Consider the following 16,629-nt stretch of genomic DNA (forward strand, 5'->3'; position numbering starts at 1 on the left):
TCAGATCATTATGCTGTATTCCTTGAACTTAAAAAAGATGATTGGTGCCTCTTGATAATGGAATATGTGTATCTCATTGCACAAAGCTATGTTGTTTTTTTTTTTAAAGCTATGTATTTTTAAGTTTTGCACAATAACTGATTATTAAAAGCTTTGTGGGTAAAAGGAGAATTTTCTACACTTCAAATTCTATATATTTTTAAAAACTCAATAAGGTATAAGAAATAGATCTCAAACTAAAAGACAGTCCCAGTAAGTTTGTTGCTTATTACTAAACCTAGTGAAGGGCATTGGGTAACTAAGACTGTCTTGAAAACTAAGTTATCGGTCAACTACAGTTGCCTGTGCCTTAACTTGCCTTCCAACTTGGATGACTAAGAATTGGCTGTACATCAGATTCTAAGATGAACTAGGCTTACTGTTTAACCCTGTTTTATCCTTTATCTCTAGCAAGTAATGTAGGTATAATATGTATCCAAGCAACTAGTTAATGGATACTTTATCTGAAGATGAAAAGTGCTAAGTAATTTTTTAATAATACTATACGTTTATTTACAAATCACCTCAGAAATTCATCTGGATCAGCTGAGCCTGAGCTAAAAACATTGAGTTAAATACTGACCAGGAAAAAACTGAGGGTTGAAGAGCGAACTGCTAGAACTCTACATAATACATAAGAAATAAGTCTAGGACTTCCCTTGTGGCCCAGGGGTTAAGAATCTGCTTTGCGGTGTAGGGGACACACATTCAATCCCTGGTCCGAGAGGATCCCACGTGCTATAGGGCAGCTAAGCCTGTGTGCCACAACTACTGAAGCCTTCATACTCCAGGGCCCATGAACCTCAACTGCTGAGCCCGTGGGCTGCAGCTCCTGAAGCCCATGCACCTGGAGCCTGTGCTCCACAGCGGAGAAGCCACGGCAATGCGAAAGCCCCCAGTGTGCAGCAACCAGAGAGCAGGCCCCACTCACGCACCTAGAGAAAGCCAGCACTGCAACAAGGACCCAGCACAGCCAAAAGTAATGCATAGTTTAATTAGTTACATTTACAAAAAGAAACAAGTCAATGAAATGTGAGGTGCTACAACTTGAAGGAGGGAGTAAGCAGTTTAAGCACTGGGGCACAGTTTCAAGATACTATTGAAGCTTCAAACTCCAGACTCTAATTTAGTTAGGTATCTTGCACTCCTAACCTCCACCCCCTCCAGAAAGCACCAGGACCTCCACAGCTTTCCTAGTGGCCTGCAGCTACGTGACTTCTTTGGAACACACAACCATAAAACTATAAGCAGCATTCTACACCCTGTTTTCTGGCAAACAAAGGGAAACATGAGGGAAACCACCTTCTTTTGGCTCTCATGGAAAACAGAATGGGACCATAAACACATTTTAAGTTCCGTAATTAATTTAAACAGAAACAATGAGACCCAAATGTGACTCCTGTATTTCTTCTGTGAAATTGATAATAGGAGGGAGATGGTCGTAAAATCAGAGTTGTTGAGAACAAATGTTTGATTGATGTGCAAATTCACTTATGAGTGGTTTCAAACTCTTGCTCTCAGTTCTTTATTTAGGAGTACAGAGACAATATTTGAGGTGTAATTGTATCATTAAAATTTTTAGAAATGGTTTCTAGACATCTGAATTATACTTTTTGTTGTATCATTTATTCATCCATCGGTTTTCTTTCTTTCTACTGCAATTTTCTAAGTGGTGCAATTGAATTTTCTTCATGTCAGACAAAAATTCGTAGTAAGAAACCTGAACAGTTTTAAAGCTTTCAAGAATGCTACGGAGATTAGTGACTTCAATTAGATCTAATCAGCCACCCCTATCAAGGATTTGTGCATACTTTAAAACCCTTCATTCCACAGCTGAAAAGCTTACACCTGGTGAATTTAGATTACCATTAACTTTGTTCTCTAGCTTCATGTATCACTATTCCAGATGCCAAAAAAAATGGCCTTGAATGGTTTAATTTGCTTAATACTTCAGACTGTGATTTTTATGTGGTAAATAATTTATTTTTATAGGAACCTAATGTTTAGGAAGAGTTGTTTTCCATTGTGTATTTATGTATATGCTGAACTTTATTAACTGTCATGGGCTCCCACTTTCAAAGTGAATTTGTTTTTGTTCCAATTATAAAAGCCATCCATGTTCATTGTAAAGGAAAAACACACACACACAAAATATAAGAAGCTAGAAAGGAGAAAAGCAAATATCCTGTAATCCTACCATCAAATTATGTTTACATTTTAGACTTCCTTCCATTCTCCTTTTTAACGTATGGTATAGTTTAGATAATGTAATATGTGTAAGTGTATACCCTGTTTTTAACCTTGGATTATTAATTACTCTAGAAACCTAGTTTTAACAATTATATATTGTTTTATATAAGATTTTCAGTTTATTTATATACCCATCGTTATACATTACGATACTCACGATTATATACTGCTCTAAAACTGTCATGGAGAAGGAAATGGCAACCCATTCCAGCATTCTTGCCTGGGAAATCCCATAGACAGAGAAGCCTAGTAGGCTACAGTCCATGGGGTCGCAAGAAAAGAAAAAAATAAATAAATAACACTGTCAGAAATAATATCTTTAGGCAGCTTCCATCTTCCAAAGCTGAGTCTACTAGATTTTTGTGTGAATGTTAATGAGAACTTAAGCTTTTTGATCCTGGCCCCTCTAGTTCTAAATAATACTTCGTTAGTTTTTGTTTTTGTTTTTAAAGAAGAATATATGCCCAAGTGGAGTTTGATAATGGGAGGCTAATACCTGTTTCATACTCTGCAGAGTTGGATTTAGGCGGATGCTGAGTAGGAAAGCCAAAGAATGTTATTGTAAGTCACTTTCAGTCAGCTACCTTCCCTTCTTGGGAGTGAGTATTCTTGAATGTAAGTAGGGAAGGCTTGACTGGCTACCTCTTACTACCATTTAATTCCTTAAAGATCCTACTCTTCATATGTAGGACATGTGATGGAATCAAGTTTTTGTGAATTCCCTCTGGTATCAGTATAGTTGATTTTGGGGGGAAAAGAGGTGATTTACCCCTTTCCCTTTTCAATAAGAATGATTAATCTGCTTCTCTTTCTTCTTTTTCTGAAATTTTTCATGCATGAGAACACTCCCTTGATTCAGAATTTCTTTCTTTCAGCAGGCACCTAAGCAAAGAGTACATGGGAATAACTTTATCAACACTTCATTTTAATCAGCTATAGGTGTTACTTTTGAATAATGGCTGAAGGTTGTTTCTAGAGCACTCTTAAACTAGTCTCCTCTAGAAATGCCTAAGAGTGTGGCTTCAGAGTCCTCTCTCCCACGTGTCTTATCAACAACGTGAAGAATCTGTTTCAACTTGAAGCAGAATCTTTTTTTGTTTTAAGCTGTGCCACAGTGGCATGTGGGATCTTAGTTCCCCTACCAGGGTTCAAACCCACGCCCGCTTCCCTGGGAGTACAGAGTCTTAACTACTGGACTGCCAGGAAAGTCCTGAAACAAGATGTAGAGAAATAAGATGCACAACAGTCAGTGAAGAAAGACTCCAAATGCAGGAGATGATTCATGAATAAGAAAGAGAAATCTATAATCCAGTGTAGAAATAGTGTACAATAATGATCTGAATCATAAAAATTGATTGCTATATCCAAAGTAATAAGTCCATTTTTTTCCTGTTCTTTTTTTCCCTTTTTTTTCAATAAGTTCATTTTTAAAATTTATTTTTTAATTGGAGGAAAATTGCTTTACAGTGTTGTGTTGGTTTTTGCCATAAAACTAATGCAGATCAGTTTTATATATATATATATTATATATATTCCCTCCCTCTTGAACCTCCCTCTCTTCCAACCATCCCACCCCTCTAGGTCATCACAGAGCACCAGGCTGGTTTCCCTGTGTTACATAGCAACTTCTCCCCTAGCTATCTGTTTTACATATATTTCTATGTCAATGCAACTTTCTCAGTTTGTCCCACCGTCTCCTTCTCTGTGTCCACAAGTCTGTTCTCTACGCGTGCATCTTAATTCCTTCCCTGCAGATAGTTTCATCAGTACCATTTTTCTAGATTCCATATATACGCATTAATATACAATACTTGTTTTTCTTTATCCATTCTTGTTTTTCTTTATCCATTCATCATGTTCTTTATCCATCATGTTGATGGACATCTAGGTTGCTTTCATGTCCTGGCTATTGTAAATAATGCTGCCAAAGTCATGACTTCTAACAGAAATGAACAAATGATTGATAAAGTACCTGTTGAAATTTGAAGTCATTATAAGTGGGTGACAAATTAGTTTATGTGCTGTCTCTCAGTTGTGTCCAATTCCTTGTAACCCCATGGACTGTAGCCCACCAGCCTCCTCTGTCCATGAGATTATCCCAGCAGGAATACTGGAGTGGGTTGCCATTTCCTCCTCCAGGGGATCTTCCCAACCCAGGGATCAAACCAAAGTCTCCTGCATCTCCTGCATTAGCAGGCGGATTCTTTACCACTGAGCCACCTGGGAAGCCCAAATTAGTTTATAAGGAAGCTTTAATAAGATACCTAGCTTTATTATCTGTACCCTTTATATATTTTGATAGAAAGTATCCAAAGAATGAAACATAAAACAAAAAGCAGTCCAATGGTAGGGAGGAGGGGGACGAGAAAACCAATGAAATGACATGTATAAATAAATTTAAAAACTCAATCCCCAACTGAAACTACTGTACCCAGTGAAAATATCCTTCAAAAAAGATGGAATAAAATTATTTTACTTGGAAGTGGAGAATTGCAGGAAGAAATGAAGAATATCTGAAAAAGCAAGTATGCAGGAAATACAAAAGAATAGTATTTGTTAAAACCACAATAATGTTTTCTATGGTTTATTGTTATATGTATGTATAAGTAAAATATGACAACATGAATAATGGAGTTGAAATGTAAGGTTCTTGCATTGTTTTATATATTGTGGAAGTACTACCTTAAATGTAGACTGTAAGTCGAGGATGCACAGAACAAATGAGGCAAATGGAAAATAAACAGCAAAATGGCAGACCAGCTGTGTGTAAAAGCATTAGGTATAAATGAACTGAACATTCTAAAAGACAACAGTTTCAAACTAGAGAGAAAAACAAAGTAAAGATGTTATTAAAGCAATGTAGAGAATTTCATAATGATAAAAGGGTCAATTCAACAGGAAGATACAGTTTTAAAGTATATAAAGCTAGAATTAATAGAAGTAAGGAGATCTACTTTCATAGGTAGAAATATCAACATACCTCTCTCAGTAACTGATAGAACAAGCTGACAACATATCAAAAAGAATATTTATTAATGATTTGTATAACATGATTAACCAACCTGACATAACTGGCTTATATATAGACCACTACACTCACTAACTGAACAACACGCTATATTCCCAAGTACACATGGAACATAGTATGTTATAAATCTAGAGAAGAAAAAGAAAAAAAATTAATAATAAGTGGCTAGTCTCTAAAAAAATTAATAAATGACTAATTCTCTTTAAAATCTAGGGAAAAAATTAAACTTTTTATTTATTTATAATTTAAATTTTGTCTGAGTCTAGGAAACACAGGGAAGATCCTCCCAATTCTTCTGTAGGAATAATTTACCTGAGTCGGAAACTCTGGAATGGTGCCATGATTTTCTGGTTTATTTTTCTTCAACAAAGAATTAGGTTACATGCAGATAATGTCTGTCTCTGTCTCTCTTGACATGCAAAAGCTTTCCAGATAGTATCTGAATTTGAATTTAGCATCCTGACTGATTATAAGGATCACCCGGGAAATTTTTTGAAAACAGATTTCTAGGGCCCACCTCCTGCAGATTCCATGTTTTGAAAAGGCAGCTGAACTGATTGCAAGTATTTGAACAGATTTGGGAGTCACGAAAATAATGTTCTGTTTGTCATGAAAATGAGGAGGAGAGAAGGGAGAATGTGAAAATATGGAAAGGAGAATGTGAGAATATGAATGAATTGGGGATAATAGTAACTGGGTTAGCACTGGGTGTGGCTGAGCCTCACTGCATGATGCAAGAGGCATACCCGCTTCTAAAAGTTTTATGGATGTGAAGATTAAGCATATTTGCATAAAGCATCAAAGAAAAAAACTGCTGTCTTTGCTTTTTGTGTTAGTGACTGGATGGCAGATGCATTCCTTTTTATCATTAGCTGTTGGTATTTTGCAGATACACTGTGACTTAATATAAACTGAACTTATTTTGAGCTCATATGTTAGCAGGCATAAATATGTTTGAAAGGATATCATGATTTTGTTGCTTTGAATGTATAAGAAAAAGGGGATACATGAATGTGTTGTTCAATATAATGAAGAACTAAAATGGATAAACTAAGTCCTACTTTACAAGGTGAATTCTTGTTCAGTTGTTGTATCCAACTCTTTGTGACCCCATGGACTGCAGCACGCCAGGTTTCCCTGTCCTCCTTTATCTCCTAGAGTTTGCTCAAACTCATGGCCATCCCACCATCTCATCCTCTGTCACCTCCTTCTCTTCCTGCCCTCAATCTTTCCCAGCATCAGGGTCTTTTCCATTGTGTTGACTCTTTGCATCAGGTGTTCAAAGTATTGGAGCTTCAGCATCAGTCCTTGCAGTAATATTCAGGGTTGATTTCCTTCAGGATTGACTGGTTGGCTCTCCTTGCAGTCCAAGGGACTCTCAAGAGTGTTCTCCAACACCACAGTTCAAAAACATCAATTCTTTGTGACTCAGCCTTCTTTATGGTCCAACTCTCATACCCATATATGACTACTGGAAAAACCTTAGCTTTGACTATACTGACCTTTGTCACAAAGTGATGTCTCTGCTTTTTAATATGCTGTCAAGGTTTGTCACAGCCTTTCTTCCAAGGAGTAAGCATCTTCATTTCATGATTGCAGTCACCATCTGCAGTGATTTTGGAGCCCAAGAAAATAAAATCTACCAGTTTCCACTTTTCCCATCTATTTGCCAAAAAGGTGATTAGGTATCAAAAAGATAGTGGAAGCAGGCTAGATCGGATGTATTTTCATTTTAAGACTTTACAGACAGCAACTTTCTGTGATTTTGTTAACTGCCTTTCTATAAAGCTTTTTGGCTATTTTTCTTTGTAAAAGCATCACATAGCACTTAGAATTTTTACTTTCGCATTGTTAGTTTGAGGGTTTTTTGTTTGTCTTGGCTTGGTTTTTGGTTTTTTATATTATCTTCTCTGTTACTTTTAACCAAACAGGCATTTTCCTGTGTGTCTTTTGGAACTGAGTGAAGTTCAGTCATTGGTTGGGTTAGCAAGAGATTTAAAGTCTCAGTCTATCTCTGCCTCAGTAAGGAAGGCTGATATTTGAGAAAGAACAGCTTATGTTACTTAGCTCCATTCCTGAAAGTGTTATCATTAACATATGTTAAATATTATATAATGAATGCTCTGCAATGTCTTCAGGTCTCACTGACATTCCATAATTGGTAGAATACTGTCTTAGTTAAAGCACTCACTCTTAAAAGCAGTATCACCTGTTCACGCTAGTGCTACTCTTGGTTGTCTGTCCCAGGACAGGAGCAACCAACCTGGAAAAATATGATCCAGTGTTATATTTTATTGCATTTCATGTAAAGAATTAGAATAGTCGAGTCCCAAGATGCCCTCAAGTAAAGACATCAATGGTGTCTTTTTCGTCTCTTGCACTTCAGGAACCGGGCCCCTGTCTTGCCCTTGTCATTTTAGGCAAAGTAATGTATCAGCAGCCATCGCTGCAGTCACTCTAATTACGATTGTGTAAATCTGACCTTTATCAACAGACTTCTCTAGACTCAACACCTATCAACTGAAAAAAGATTGAACTGGGCATGTGTTTCTTTAAAAAATTAATGCTTATTGATTGTATGTTTTCTCTTGTGAAAAAATGTCTATTAAGAGGGTTTTTTTAGTGCCTATATTATGCTCCTTTGTTTCTCCCCACCTCCAAATGCATTATTTGCTTCAAATGTGAAGTTATTTACAATAAATATGTTAACTTATTACGCATGACTATATAGTATGTGACCCTTGATGTATTTCTACAAAGTAAAGGCCTCACTTTAATTCCAGGATTGTTATTCCACATGACTCTTTTTTTTTCTTCTCCTCTAGACTTCTCCAAAGAGCCCTGGGACAGTAGGTGGAGTGCAAAGTTGTATTGTGTTGCCTTCCTGCTTTTTTTTTTGTTGTTGCCTTCCTGCTTTTTATTATTATTATTATTCTTGGCCCAGTCTTGGCTGCTTCTTTTTCTGCCACTAAAGCTCACTCACTAAACCCTGCATGTGTGGTCATTATGAGGGACTCATGGCCTTTCATTTCAGTCCTGCACATTTATCATGTCAGATATGTTTCTTGTCAAATCTTTAGAATCAGTATTGTCCCTAAAGCAATCTTGTGATAAGCAAGCTGAAATCTCATCTCTACTTTACATTTTTCCTTTGTTTTGAAGCATCTCTAACACCCCTGTCCCACCCCCCAAGTCCCTTCCAGTACTCCCAAATTACCTAAGGTCTTTTTTGCAAAGGGAGAAAATAATCTGATAACATACACAAGTAAGTGTTATCCCCTCCCTGACTGTTTATGTCCTGAGAAAGGAGAATAGGGAGAGGGCAGTGTTTTAACAGAGAAAATTACTCAGTCACCCGATGGTGGAATTCTCTGCTTCAGTGACACAAGAGATAGTATTGTTAACTGACCTTCCCCCATGCCAAGAAGCCTACATTGAGGCAAGATCTCCTGCATATTGGGAAGAGATCCACATTTGTGTGTGCATGTGCCTTTAAGAGATTTGAGCTGATTATGATCATCTCATTGAATTTTTGTTCTAAAATGATGTGTCAGCTCCATTTGTTTCTTTTTCCCCTTAGTAATTTATCTGTTATGGATTTTGATGTCTGGTGTCCATGTGATGTCAAGGAGTCTGTCTGCATGATTATTCATCATTGCTCTGATCCTTTCCAACTACCACAGGAAGAGAGGGGAAGGGACATTTTCAAGATTATGTTGAAATAATAAATTAGCTGTTCTCTTCCCTCTTTCCCTCTCATGCAACAGAAGAAATAGGTCAGCCCACTGCAGACCTAGGCATGGTCATGGACTGTGTGGAAGCAGGAGACATAACGCCTCCTACCAAAAGGAAGAGCAAGTTCTCAGGCTTTGGCAAGATCTTCAAGCCCTGGAAATGGCGGAAAAAAAAAAGTGATAAGTTCAAAGAGACATCAGAAGGTGAGATGTTAAAATTTATGTATATATTCTGAGTCAAAGAGTTCCCCATTGGAAGTACCTAACTTTTTCATTCTCTTCGCAATTTTCTATAACCCCCTATTTGAAGAGGAAATTGAATCTATTAGAGTTAAAAAACCAAGTGGTCACTCACTAAGTATTTTGATGGAATTAATGTTTATCAGTTGAGTGGTGAATGGAGCTCCTGAACTACAGCAAGTCTAAGATGCTTTTTTTTTTTTTTAGCTGCACTGGGTCTTCACTGCCGTGTATGGGCTTTCTCTGATTGTGGTGCGCAGGCTTCTCATTGCAGTGGCTTCTCCTGCTGGGAGCAGTCTCCAGTCTCCAGAGCCTGGTCTCAATTGTGGTGGCACACGCACTTAGTTGCCTTGTGGCGTGTGGGATCTTCCCAGACCAGGAATCAAACCCATGTTTCCTGCATTGGCAGACAGATTCTTAACCACTGGACCACCAGGGAAGCCCTAAGATGCTTCTTTTTTCCCATTCTGGCTACTTCCTCCCAGAAAAAGTTCATCCATAAATATCTCATTATTGAAATTTCCATAAAAAAGGAAGGAGGGACCTTGGAATGCAGAGGCTCCATCCCTGGTTGGGGAATTAAGATCCCACTTGCCACAGAGCATCTAAGCCCTGTCTAGACAAATAAACAAATAATTCTAAAAAAAAGAAAGGAATTCCCTGGCAGTCCAGTGGTTAGGATTCCTCCCCCTCACTACCAGAGGCCAGAGTTCAATCCTTGGTCAGGGAACTAAGGTTCCATAAGCCTCATGGCGTGGCCAAGAAAAAGGGGGGCGTAAAGCTGAACTTGTGTAGTTCCTTTTGGAAATGATGCTTTCCCAATAGCACAGGATGCCAGAGAAATTAAGTTTTAAAATTTGAAGTTTGGTTTTGTATTCTTTTCTTTCCTAAGAATAGAAAATTGAACCACTTTATTCTTTTACCTAAGGTGTTGACTTTTGTCTGCCACATTTCTGAGTATTGTTTTCTAATTTAATGTTAGTTTTAGAGAGAAAAATATCTATGCGAAAACCGAGAGAAGAGCTGGTTAAAAGAGGGGTTCTGTTGGAAGACTCTGAGCAGGGTGAGTATGCATACACTCAAACAACATATGTCTGTCTCTGTACACTTGGTCTTTGGTTTTGACTAGGTATTTGAATTTTCTTTCTTTATTATTGCTGTTGTTGAGAGGGGAGGGGACTTTAAAAAGCTTTCACCATCTAGCATACGTATTTTTAAAATTTTCATTTAAAAAGAAAAGGCAGTCAGTAGAAACGTGAGCAAAAGCACTGAACAGACAGTTCACTGACGAGTACATACAGATGCCCAACAAACAAAGAAAAAGGTGGGTTTCTTACTTCATTAGTAATTAAGAGATGCAAATTAAAACCAAAATAAAAGAGCTCTAGGCATAAACTAGAAAATCTAAAATTAACCAAATGACCAAGAACAAAAATTATGAGGGTATGAAATAAGTGGAATTTACATACAACTATTGTTATAAGTGTTAAAGTGGAATGATCACGTTGAAAAATAGTTTAACCTAATCTACAAAAGCTGGAAATATGTAAACCTTTGTACAGACTTTGGTATATACGGAACAAAAACGTGTATACATGTGTATCAGGAGATACATTATAAATATGCTCATAGCCGCAATGTTTAAACAGTAGAGCAAAACTAGAAACAACCCAGATGTCCTCAGTAGTAAAATATATAATAAGTAACTTGGGATATACATTGATAAAATGAAATATTATATGACAATGCTAACTATACCTATTTCCTTTAATGTGAATTTCATCAGTAATACTGAGAAATTGAAGTCAGTCATGAAAGAATATATATGGTATCATTTCTATAAGTAGAAAGAAAGAACAGTGTTTGGAAATACATGATTATGTGGTTAAACTATAATAAAAACACAAAGAAAGGATTATAAGGGTTAGAAGAGTGATTGCTTTGTGGGGGAAGGAGAAGTATGTTACTAGGGAGAGAGGGAGGTTTCCAAGGTCTGGGAACATTTTTATAATATTTCTTAATGTCCATGATGCTCAGTCAGGTGTTTTCCTTATGTTTTTAAAATTTACATTTCTATTTTATACAGTTTTCTCTACTGGTGTTAAACTTGACAATGAAAAATACTAAATAATGATTAAGATATTTCTATAAAATTCAATGCCATACCATCTATGTTTTATTTATTTAAAGAAAGCCTTTTGAATATAATTTTAAAGGTTACTTTCCATTTAGAGTTATTACAAAATATTAGCTATATTCCCCTTGCTGTACAATACATCCTTGAGCTTATCTTATACCCCACAATTTGTACCTCCCACTCCCCACCCCTTTATTGCATATAAGTGGGCATATATTTTTTGTGGGAATGAAAACATCTAATGAAGAAAAAATATTAAATAAAACATAAAAAGTGAGGATAATTGATTTTTTTTTTTAAGAATCTCAACTTAAGGGGTAAACATAAAATGATTTTATTTCTTCCAATATTTACCTCCTAATTTTCTATTTTAAAGTCCATTTTCTTCTGAGGGGAATAAGAAAAACTTCCTTCAACCTTCCCTCCAAAGTGCCTTCCTTATCTGGCTGTGGGCTTTAACTCTGGAATTGCAGTTTAGTGGTTGGCGAAGGATCCTTGGGGCAAACATTCTCCTTCTCTTTGTACATCCTCAGCTTTGTGCTAGCTATAGTACTGTGTCATTTTCTTTTCTTTTTTTATCAAATACATCTCCATGCCCATATTGCTGCCCTAGTCTTTCTTGTTAGTCTGTCATGAAGATCATGCTTTGGTATTTCAACACTCACTGCTGGTTTAATAATATCAGAACTTTCTCCAATGTGTGACTTATATGAAGCAGCTTATCAGAAGAGTAAGACTGTAGTACACTGGTTGCATTTCATTTCTCTTCGTTAGAGCTACTTTGCGTAAGACAAAATCTGAAAGCGAAGTTTTAAAAATGTATTCTTTGGTTGGTGGGAGAAAGGAACCAAACTGATGGAATATTATACTCTAGGTTTTGAACCATGTGATTGTGTTGCTTATTTGCAAATTTTAATGAAATTATGTATTATCTCAACTATATAAAAACTAAGCAGAGAAAACAAACTTGAAGGAAATATACTAAAATATTATTAGCATTAGTTATTTCTGGATGTTGGAATGGGAGTATAAAGGATTTTTTCTATTTTTCTAAATTTTCTGCATGGTTAGTAATGAGCAGGTATAACTTGTTTTTTCATGAGTCTATTTGTCTTTTACAGTAGGACACAAAATCTTCTAGGTATTTAGGTGGGTGACCACAATTATAATGCCTCTTTTGCAGCACCTTTGGCCGTTGGTGTTTTGATAACAGCTGTTCCTTACCCCATGCCCTCTTCTGCTGCTCACCTTTCTGGCTCGCTCACCAAACCCTGTACATTGCTTCCTTCTTGTTTTTCATCTTCATTCAGTCAGTTTTGCTATATGCTTCCTACCGACTTTTGATCCAAGTTATTTTTAGCCTAGAAGCAAGCTTGAAGGTCTACTTGATAAGGGAATTGTAACCATTGGACAAGATGCCCGTATGCTAACCAGAGAACTGACCCAAGCTTTATTCTGTAAGAAAAAACTGAGATGGGCTTATGGCCTGCTTATGGATCTCCAGTTTAGGTTAAAAGCAGTATTTGAACTTTGCAGTTCTTTTCATACTCAGAAACGGCTTTGGCTTGATTATGGTGCTGACTTGACTGTATTATAAAATATATCATGGACTTTCTGAGTTGGGGGTTGCAAAGCACTCATAGATGTTCAGGCCACATTCTGTTAGTATTTCTGTTCTACTCCCATTAGCATTTAGCACAAAACGTTTGCATTAAATATAAGAAATTTTACAGTCCTGACAGTCCTGATTAAATAACTTAAAAATGACTGATCACTTTTGCTGGTATGTGCTGAGTAGAAACTAGTTAATAATGTGTCTTAAACTTTCACTACATGTTTTTCGAAAGTAGGGGTCTTTGTTGGCTTTGAAATGATTCACTGCTTTATATTCTAGAAAGTCCTGTTTTTTGTTACAGCTGTGCTGTATTAACATGAGTAGTAACTTACAACATTTGCATCACTGTTGTCATTTTGCCCCCTCCTCTGTTTTTAAATTTAAGAAGAAATACTTGTCAGAGCATTAGAAGTATATTTTAGAAGTACACTTTCATTCAGGGCTCATTGCCTTAGACTTTTTTTCCACCACCTTTAACCCAAGCTCCACCTCTTACTGAGACTGTGTAAAGAATGACACCGTCTAATTTCTTAGTAGGAAATGCCGGGTTGGGGTGCAGGAGTGTACAAGGAGTATCTCCCTATGAAAACAAAGAGAGTAACTAGTTCCAGTTCCCATGACACTAGGAGGTGAGACAGTTTCCAGACTTTAACCTGTTTTTCAGTTCTCTCCTCCAGAGGAGTCTGGGTAACCTCAGCAGTAACCGGGAACATTTGTCTAATTGTTCCATGAAAAGTTCTTAACCTACAAGTGTGATAGTGGTGAGTGGTCATCCCAAAGCCAGCAGCCCGGTGGTCATTCCTGCCATTTAGCTTATAGGAACCCGTCATGTGTGTTCTGTTTACCTTTGATCTATCAGTTCTCCCCCTTGCTGTCCTCTCCTGATGCCGTCAGGCACCTCTGCTATTTCTCACCTGCCTTCTGCTCATTGTTAGCTTTCCCGTTCCAGTCACTGCCTAATGCATCCTTCTCAGAGTTAATCTTCTAGAAGACAGAGCAGATCATCTCTCTCTCTCTCTCTCCGTGAATTCTTTGGCTTCCTGTTACCTACAGGATTCAGTCCAGACTCCTTTACGTGGTATTTGGTACCCTTCATAGCCTGGCTCTTGCTTACCTTTCCATTCCCTGCTCTTGCTTGTTTTCATTCCTCTTAATGCTTTCTTCTGGGCATCTGTTCTCCTACCAGGCCAAACTAGTTGTCAGTTCCCAAATGTGTCAGATAATCTCACACCTCATACGTGCCGTTCTTCTTTCTGCGTGGCTTTCCTTATCTCGTCATCAAGTGGTAGGCTCCTGCTCCCCCTGTAAGACCCAGTTTAGCTACCACTTTCTGTGCAGCTTTTCTCACTCCATTGCCACCCCCAGGAGAATTGTTTCTTCATTCCTACCATAGCACTTTACTCGTTATAGCTCTTAACATTTAGTGTAGTGATTACCTATGTTTAATGAATCTTATTCATGTAACAAAGCATATAATAGACAATCAAATGTTTATTGAGAAAGGAATTAATTATTTTCATTACTACTATAAATCCAAATAATTTAGATCTCAATAATAAGCTAAAACAGGAAGAGGGTTGGATAAAGGGGATAAGAAAGGTTAGAAATTGCCAGCTCTTCTCCCTACCTGACAACGCCAGTCCACTAGTTTGCTTTCTTTTGGACCTTGCAGGTGGTGAGGATCCAGGGAAGCTGAACCATGCCACGTTAAAGAATGGCCACACCGCCCTCATAGGGAGCGCCAGACCTTCTAGTCCAGTCCAGGTAGAGGAGGAGTCGGGAAGAATAGCAAGTCTCAGGAAGCCTGTTCCAGAAGAGGAGCCGAAGAAGCGACTAGGTAATTAACTCTGAATTTTTTAGTCTAGGAGCCATGGACCAGTCATTCTCATTTATCTCAGGGGATTGCAGGAGCCAGGGGAGAAGTAAAATCCAGAGGGACTTCTGTTTCCCTCCAGCAGTTCTTCAACTAGTTGCCGCTTGAAATAGAATTTCTCCCTTCGTTCTTATGTTCACAAAATACCTAAATTTGTGATTCTCAAGGACTGAGGTGTGTTAGTTGCTCAGTCATGTCAAACTCTTTGCGACCCCATGGTCTGTAGCCCACCAGGCTCCTCTGTCCATGGGATTTCCCAGGCAAGAATACTGGAATGAGTTGCCATTTTCTTCTCCAGAGGATCTTCCTGACCCAGAGATCAAACCCAGGTCTCCGTATTGCAGGCAGATTTTTTTCTGTATGAGCCAACTGGGAAGAAGCTATTAAATATCGATGTGTGTAGGATTTTTTCAAGCTAAACATCCCTTCTCCTTCACCCAAGGGACTCTGTGTCCAGTTGCCTGGCTCTTGTGTGAAAAATCACTATCATAACAAGCCTCTCTTACTGATTGAGGAAGTGTCATATACCTAAAAGTGTGTGAGGTTGGGAAACTTTGTCTGTAAACCAGCCTGTACATTAAAAGATGGACTTGACTGTAAGTGGTAGGTCTGTTACCTTTTTCAGCCTGTCTTGTAACTCTCTTTCCTTTGAAATCCCATCTGTTATTTCACAGGCTCCACTGGAAGCCAGCCTCATTCTGAAGCAGAATTCGTCCCTGAGAGTGTACCCAAACAGCCTTTACTTCCCCCTAAAAGACACTTGTCCTCTTCTCACGAAGCAAATGAAGGGCAAGCAAAGGATGCCACTTCCTCTGGCAACTCGGCAAGACCCAGCTCGTCTGCCTCCACCACTGCCGCCACCACAGCACCTGCTGCTACCGTGGCTGCCACGAACCCGGCAAAACCTGTCCTTTCCTCTGGCCCCCCTTCCCAGGCACCCAGGACCCTGCCCGCTGCTCCTGCCAGCACTAACACCGCTGCTTCCCTGAGCCTTTCTCACACAGGCCCTGCCAAGCAGCCCCCTATCCCGCCCCCAAAACCAACTCACAGAAACAGCAACCCTGTCATTGGTACGTAAGTCTTTAGCTTTCCATTGTTTGGGGTTTGGTTTGGTTTTAGATGGTTGTTTTATTGGATAATTGGTACAATATTGATTTGATCTGTGAGAGAGTTCTCCATAGCTTGTCCCTTTGAATGCCTTCAGTATAGAAAAAAGTCTTGAAAATGAGACAGATGGCTATGAATGGAAAGAGTGGGATCAGATATCACTGAAATTAGGTTCAAGGTTTAGGAGATTAATATTTATTTTTCCTGAAGCAATGTTTCTGAATTGCTGTTTATAGTTGGGGGACTAGACATATGAACAGACCACAGTGGGTTTGACCTACATGGTGAAAGGGTTTTTTTTTTAATCTACTTTAAACTGCCAATGCATGCCTTCCTTCAGCATAAACCCAGTAGACGAAGTGATGAGTGTAGCGGTGCCCGTGTAACTTGTGGTTCAGCATCTAGCGTAGTATGTTCATGGGGAGCTGCCGAGCTACTTAGACTGTTCTGATCAAACCGTGTTTTGTCTTGGGAGAGTTAAAGATGCTACTCTTAATAAAGTGAGTGGTAGAAGAAGTAAAGCAGGGAAGATAGTAACTTTTTATTGGTTTAGTAAGTTTTTTATATGTACAGGAATTATATTTAGATTGGTTTTCCTTATATAAT

At 38.1% G+C, this 16,629-nt stretch overlaps 1 protein-coding gene across 6 annotated transcripts in view; it reads left to right on the forward strand.

The window, feature by feature from the left end:
* PHACTR4 (phosphatase and actin regulator 4) overlaps positions 1-16,629 on the forward strand; it is a 99,729-nt gene that overhangs the window by 61,445 nt on the left and 21,655 nt on the right. For 3 of the 6 annotated variants that reach the window (XM_043445217.1, XM_043445218.1, XM_043445215.1), the window contains 4 exons: positions 9,085-9,255; positions 10,274-10,354; positions 14,716-14,880; positions 15,591-15,986. In XM_043445217.1, the coding sequence (XP_043301152.1) occupies positions 9,085-9,255; positions 10,274-10,354; positions 14,716-14,880; positions 15,591-15,986 (813 nt within the window). Of the gene's footprint in view, positions 1-8,142; positions 8,171-9,084; positions 9,256-10,273; positions 10,355-14,715; positions 14,881-15,590; positions 15,987-16,629 lie in introns of all 6 variants that reach the window. The other 3 variants (XM_043445219.1, XM_043445220.1, XM_043445216.1) reach the window with 2 other exon arrangements.

The sequence above is a fragment of the Cervus canadensis genome, chromosome 24 (genome assembly GCF_019320065.1).
Source record: "Cervus canadensis isolate Bull #8, Minnesota chromosome 24, ASM1932006v1, whole genome shotgun sequence".
NCBI lineage: Eukaryota > Metazoa > Chordata > Mammalia > Artiodactyla > Cervidae > Cervus > Cervus canadensis.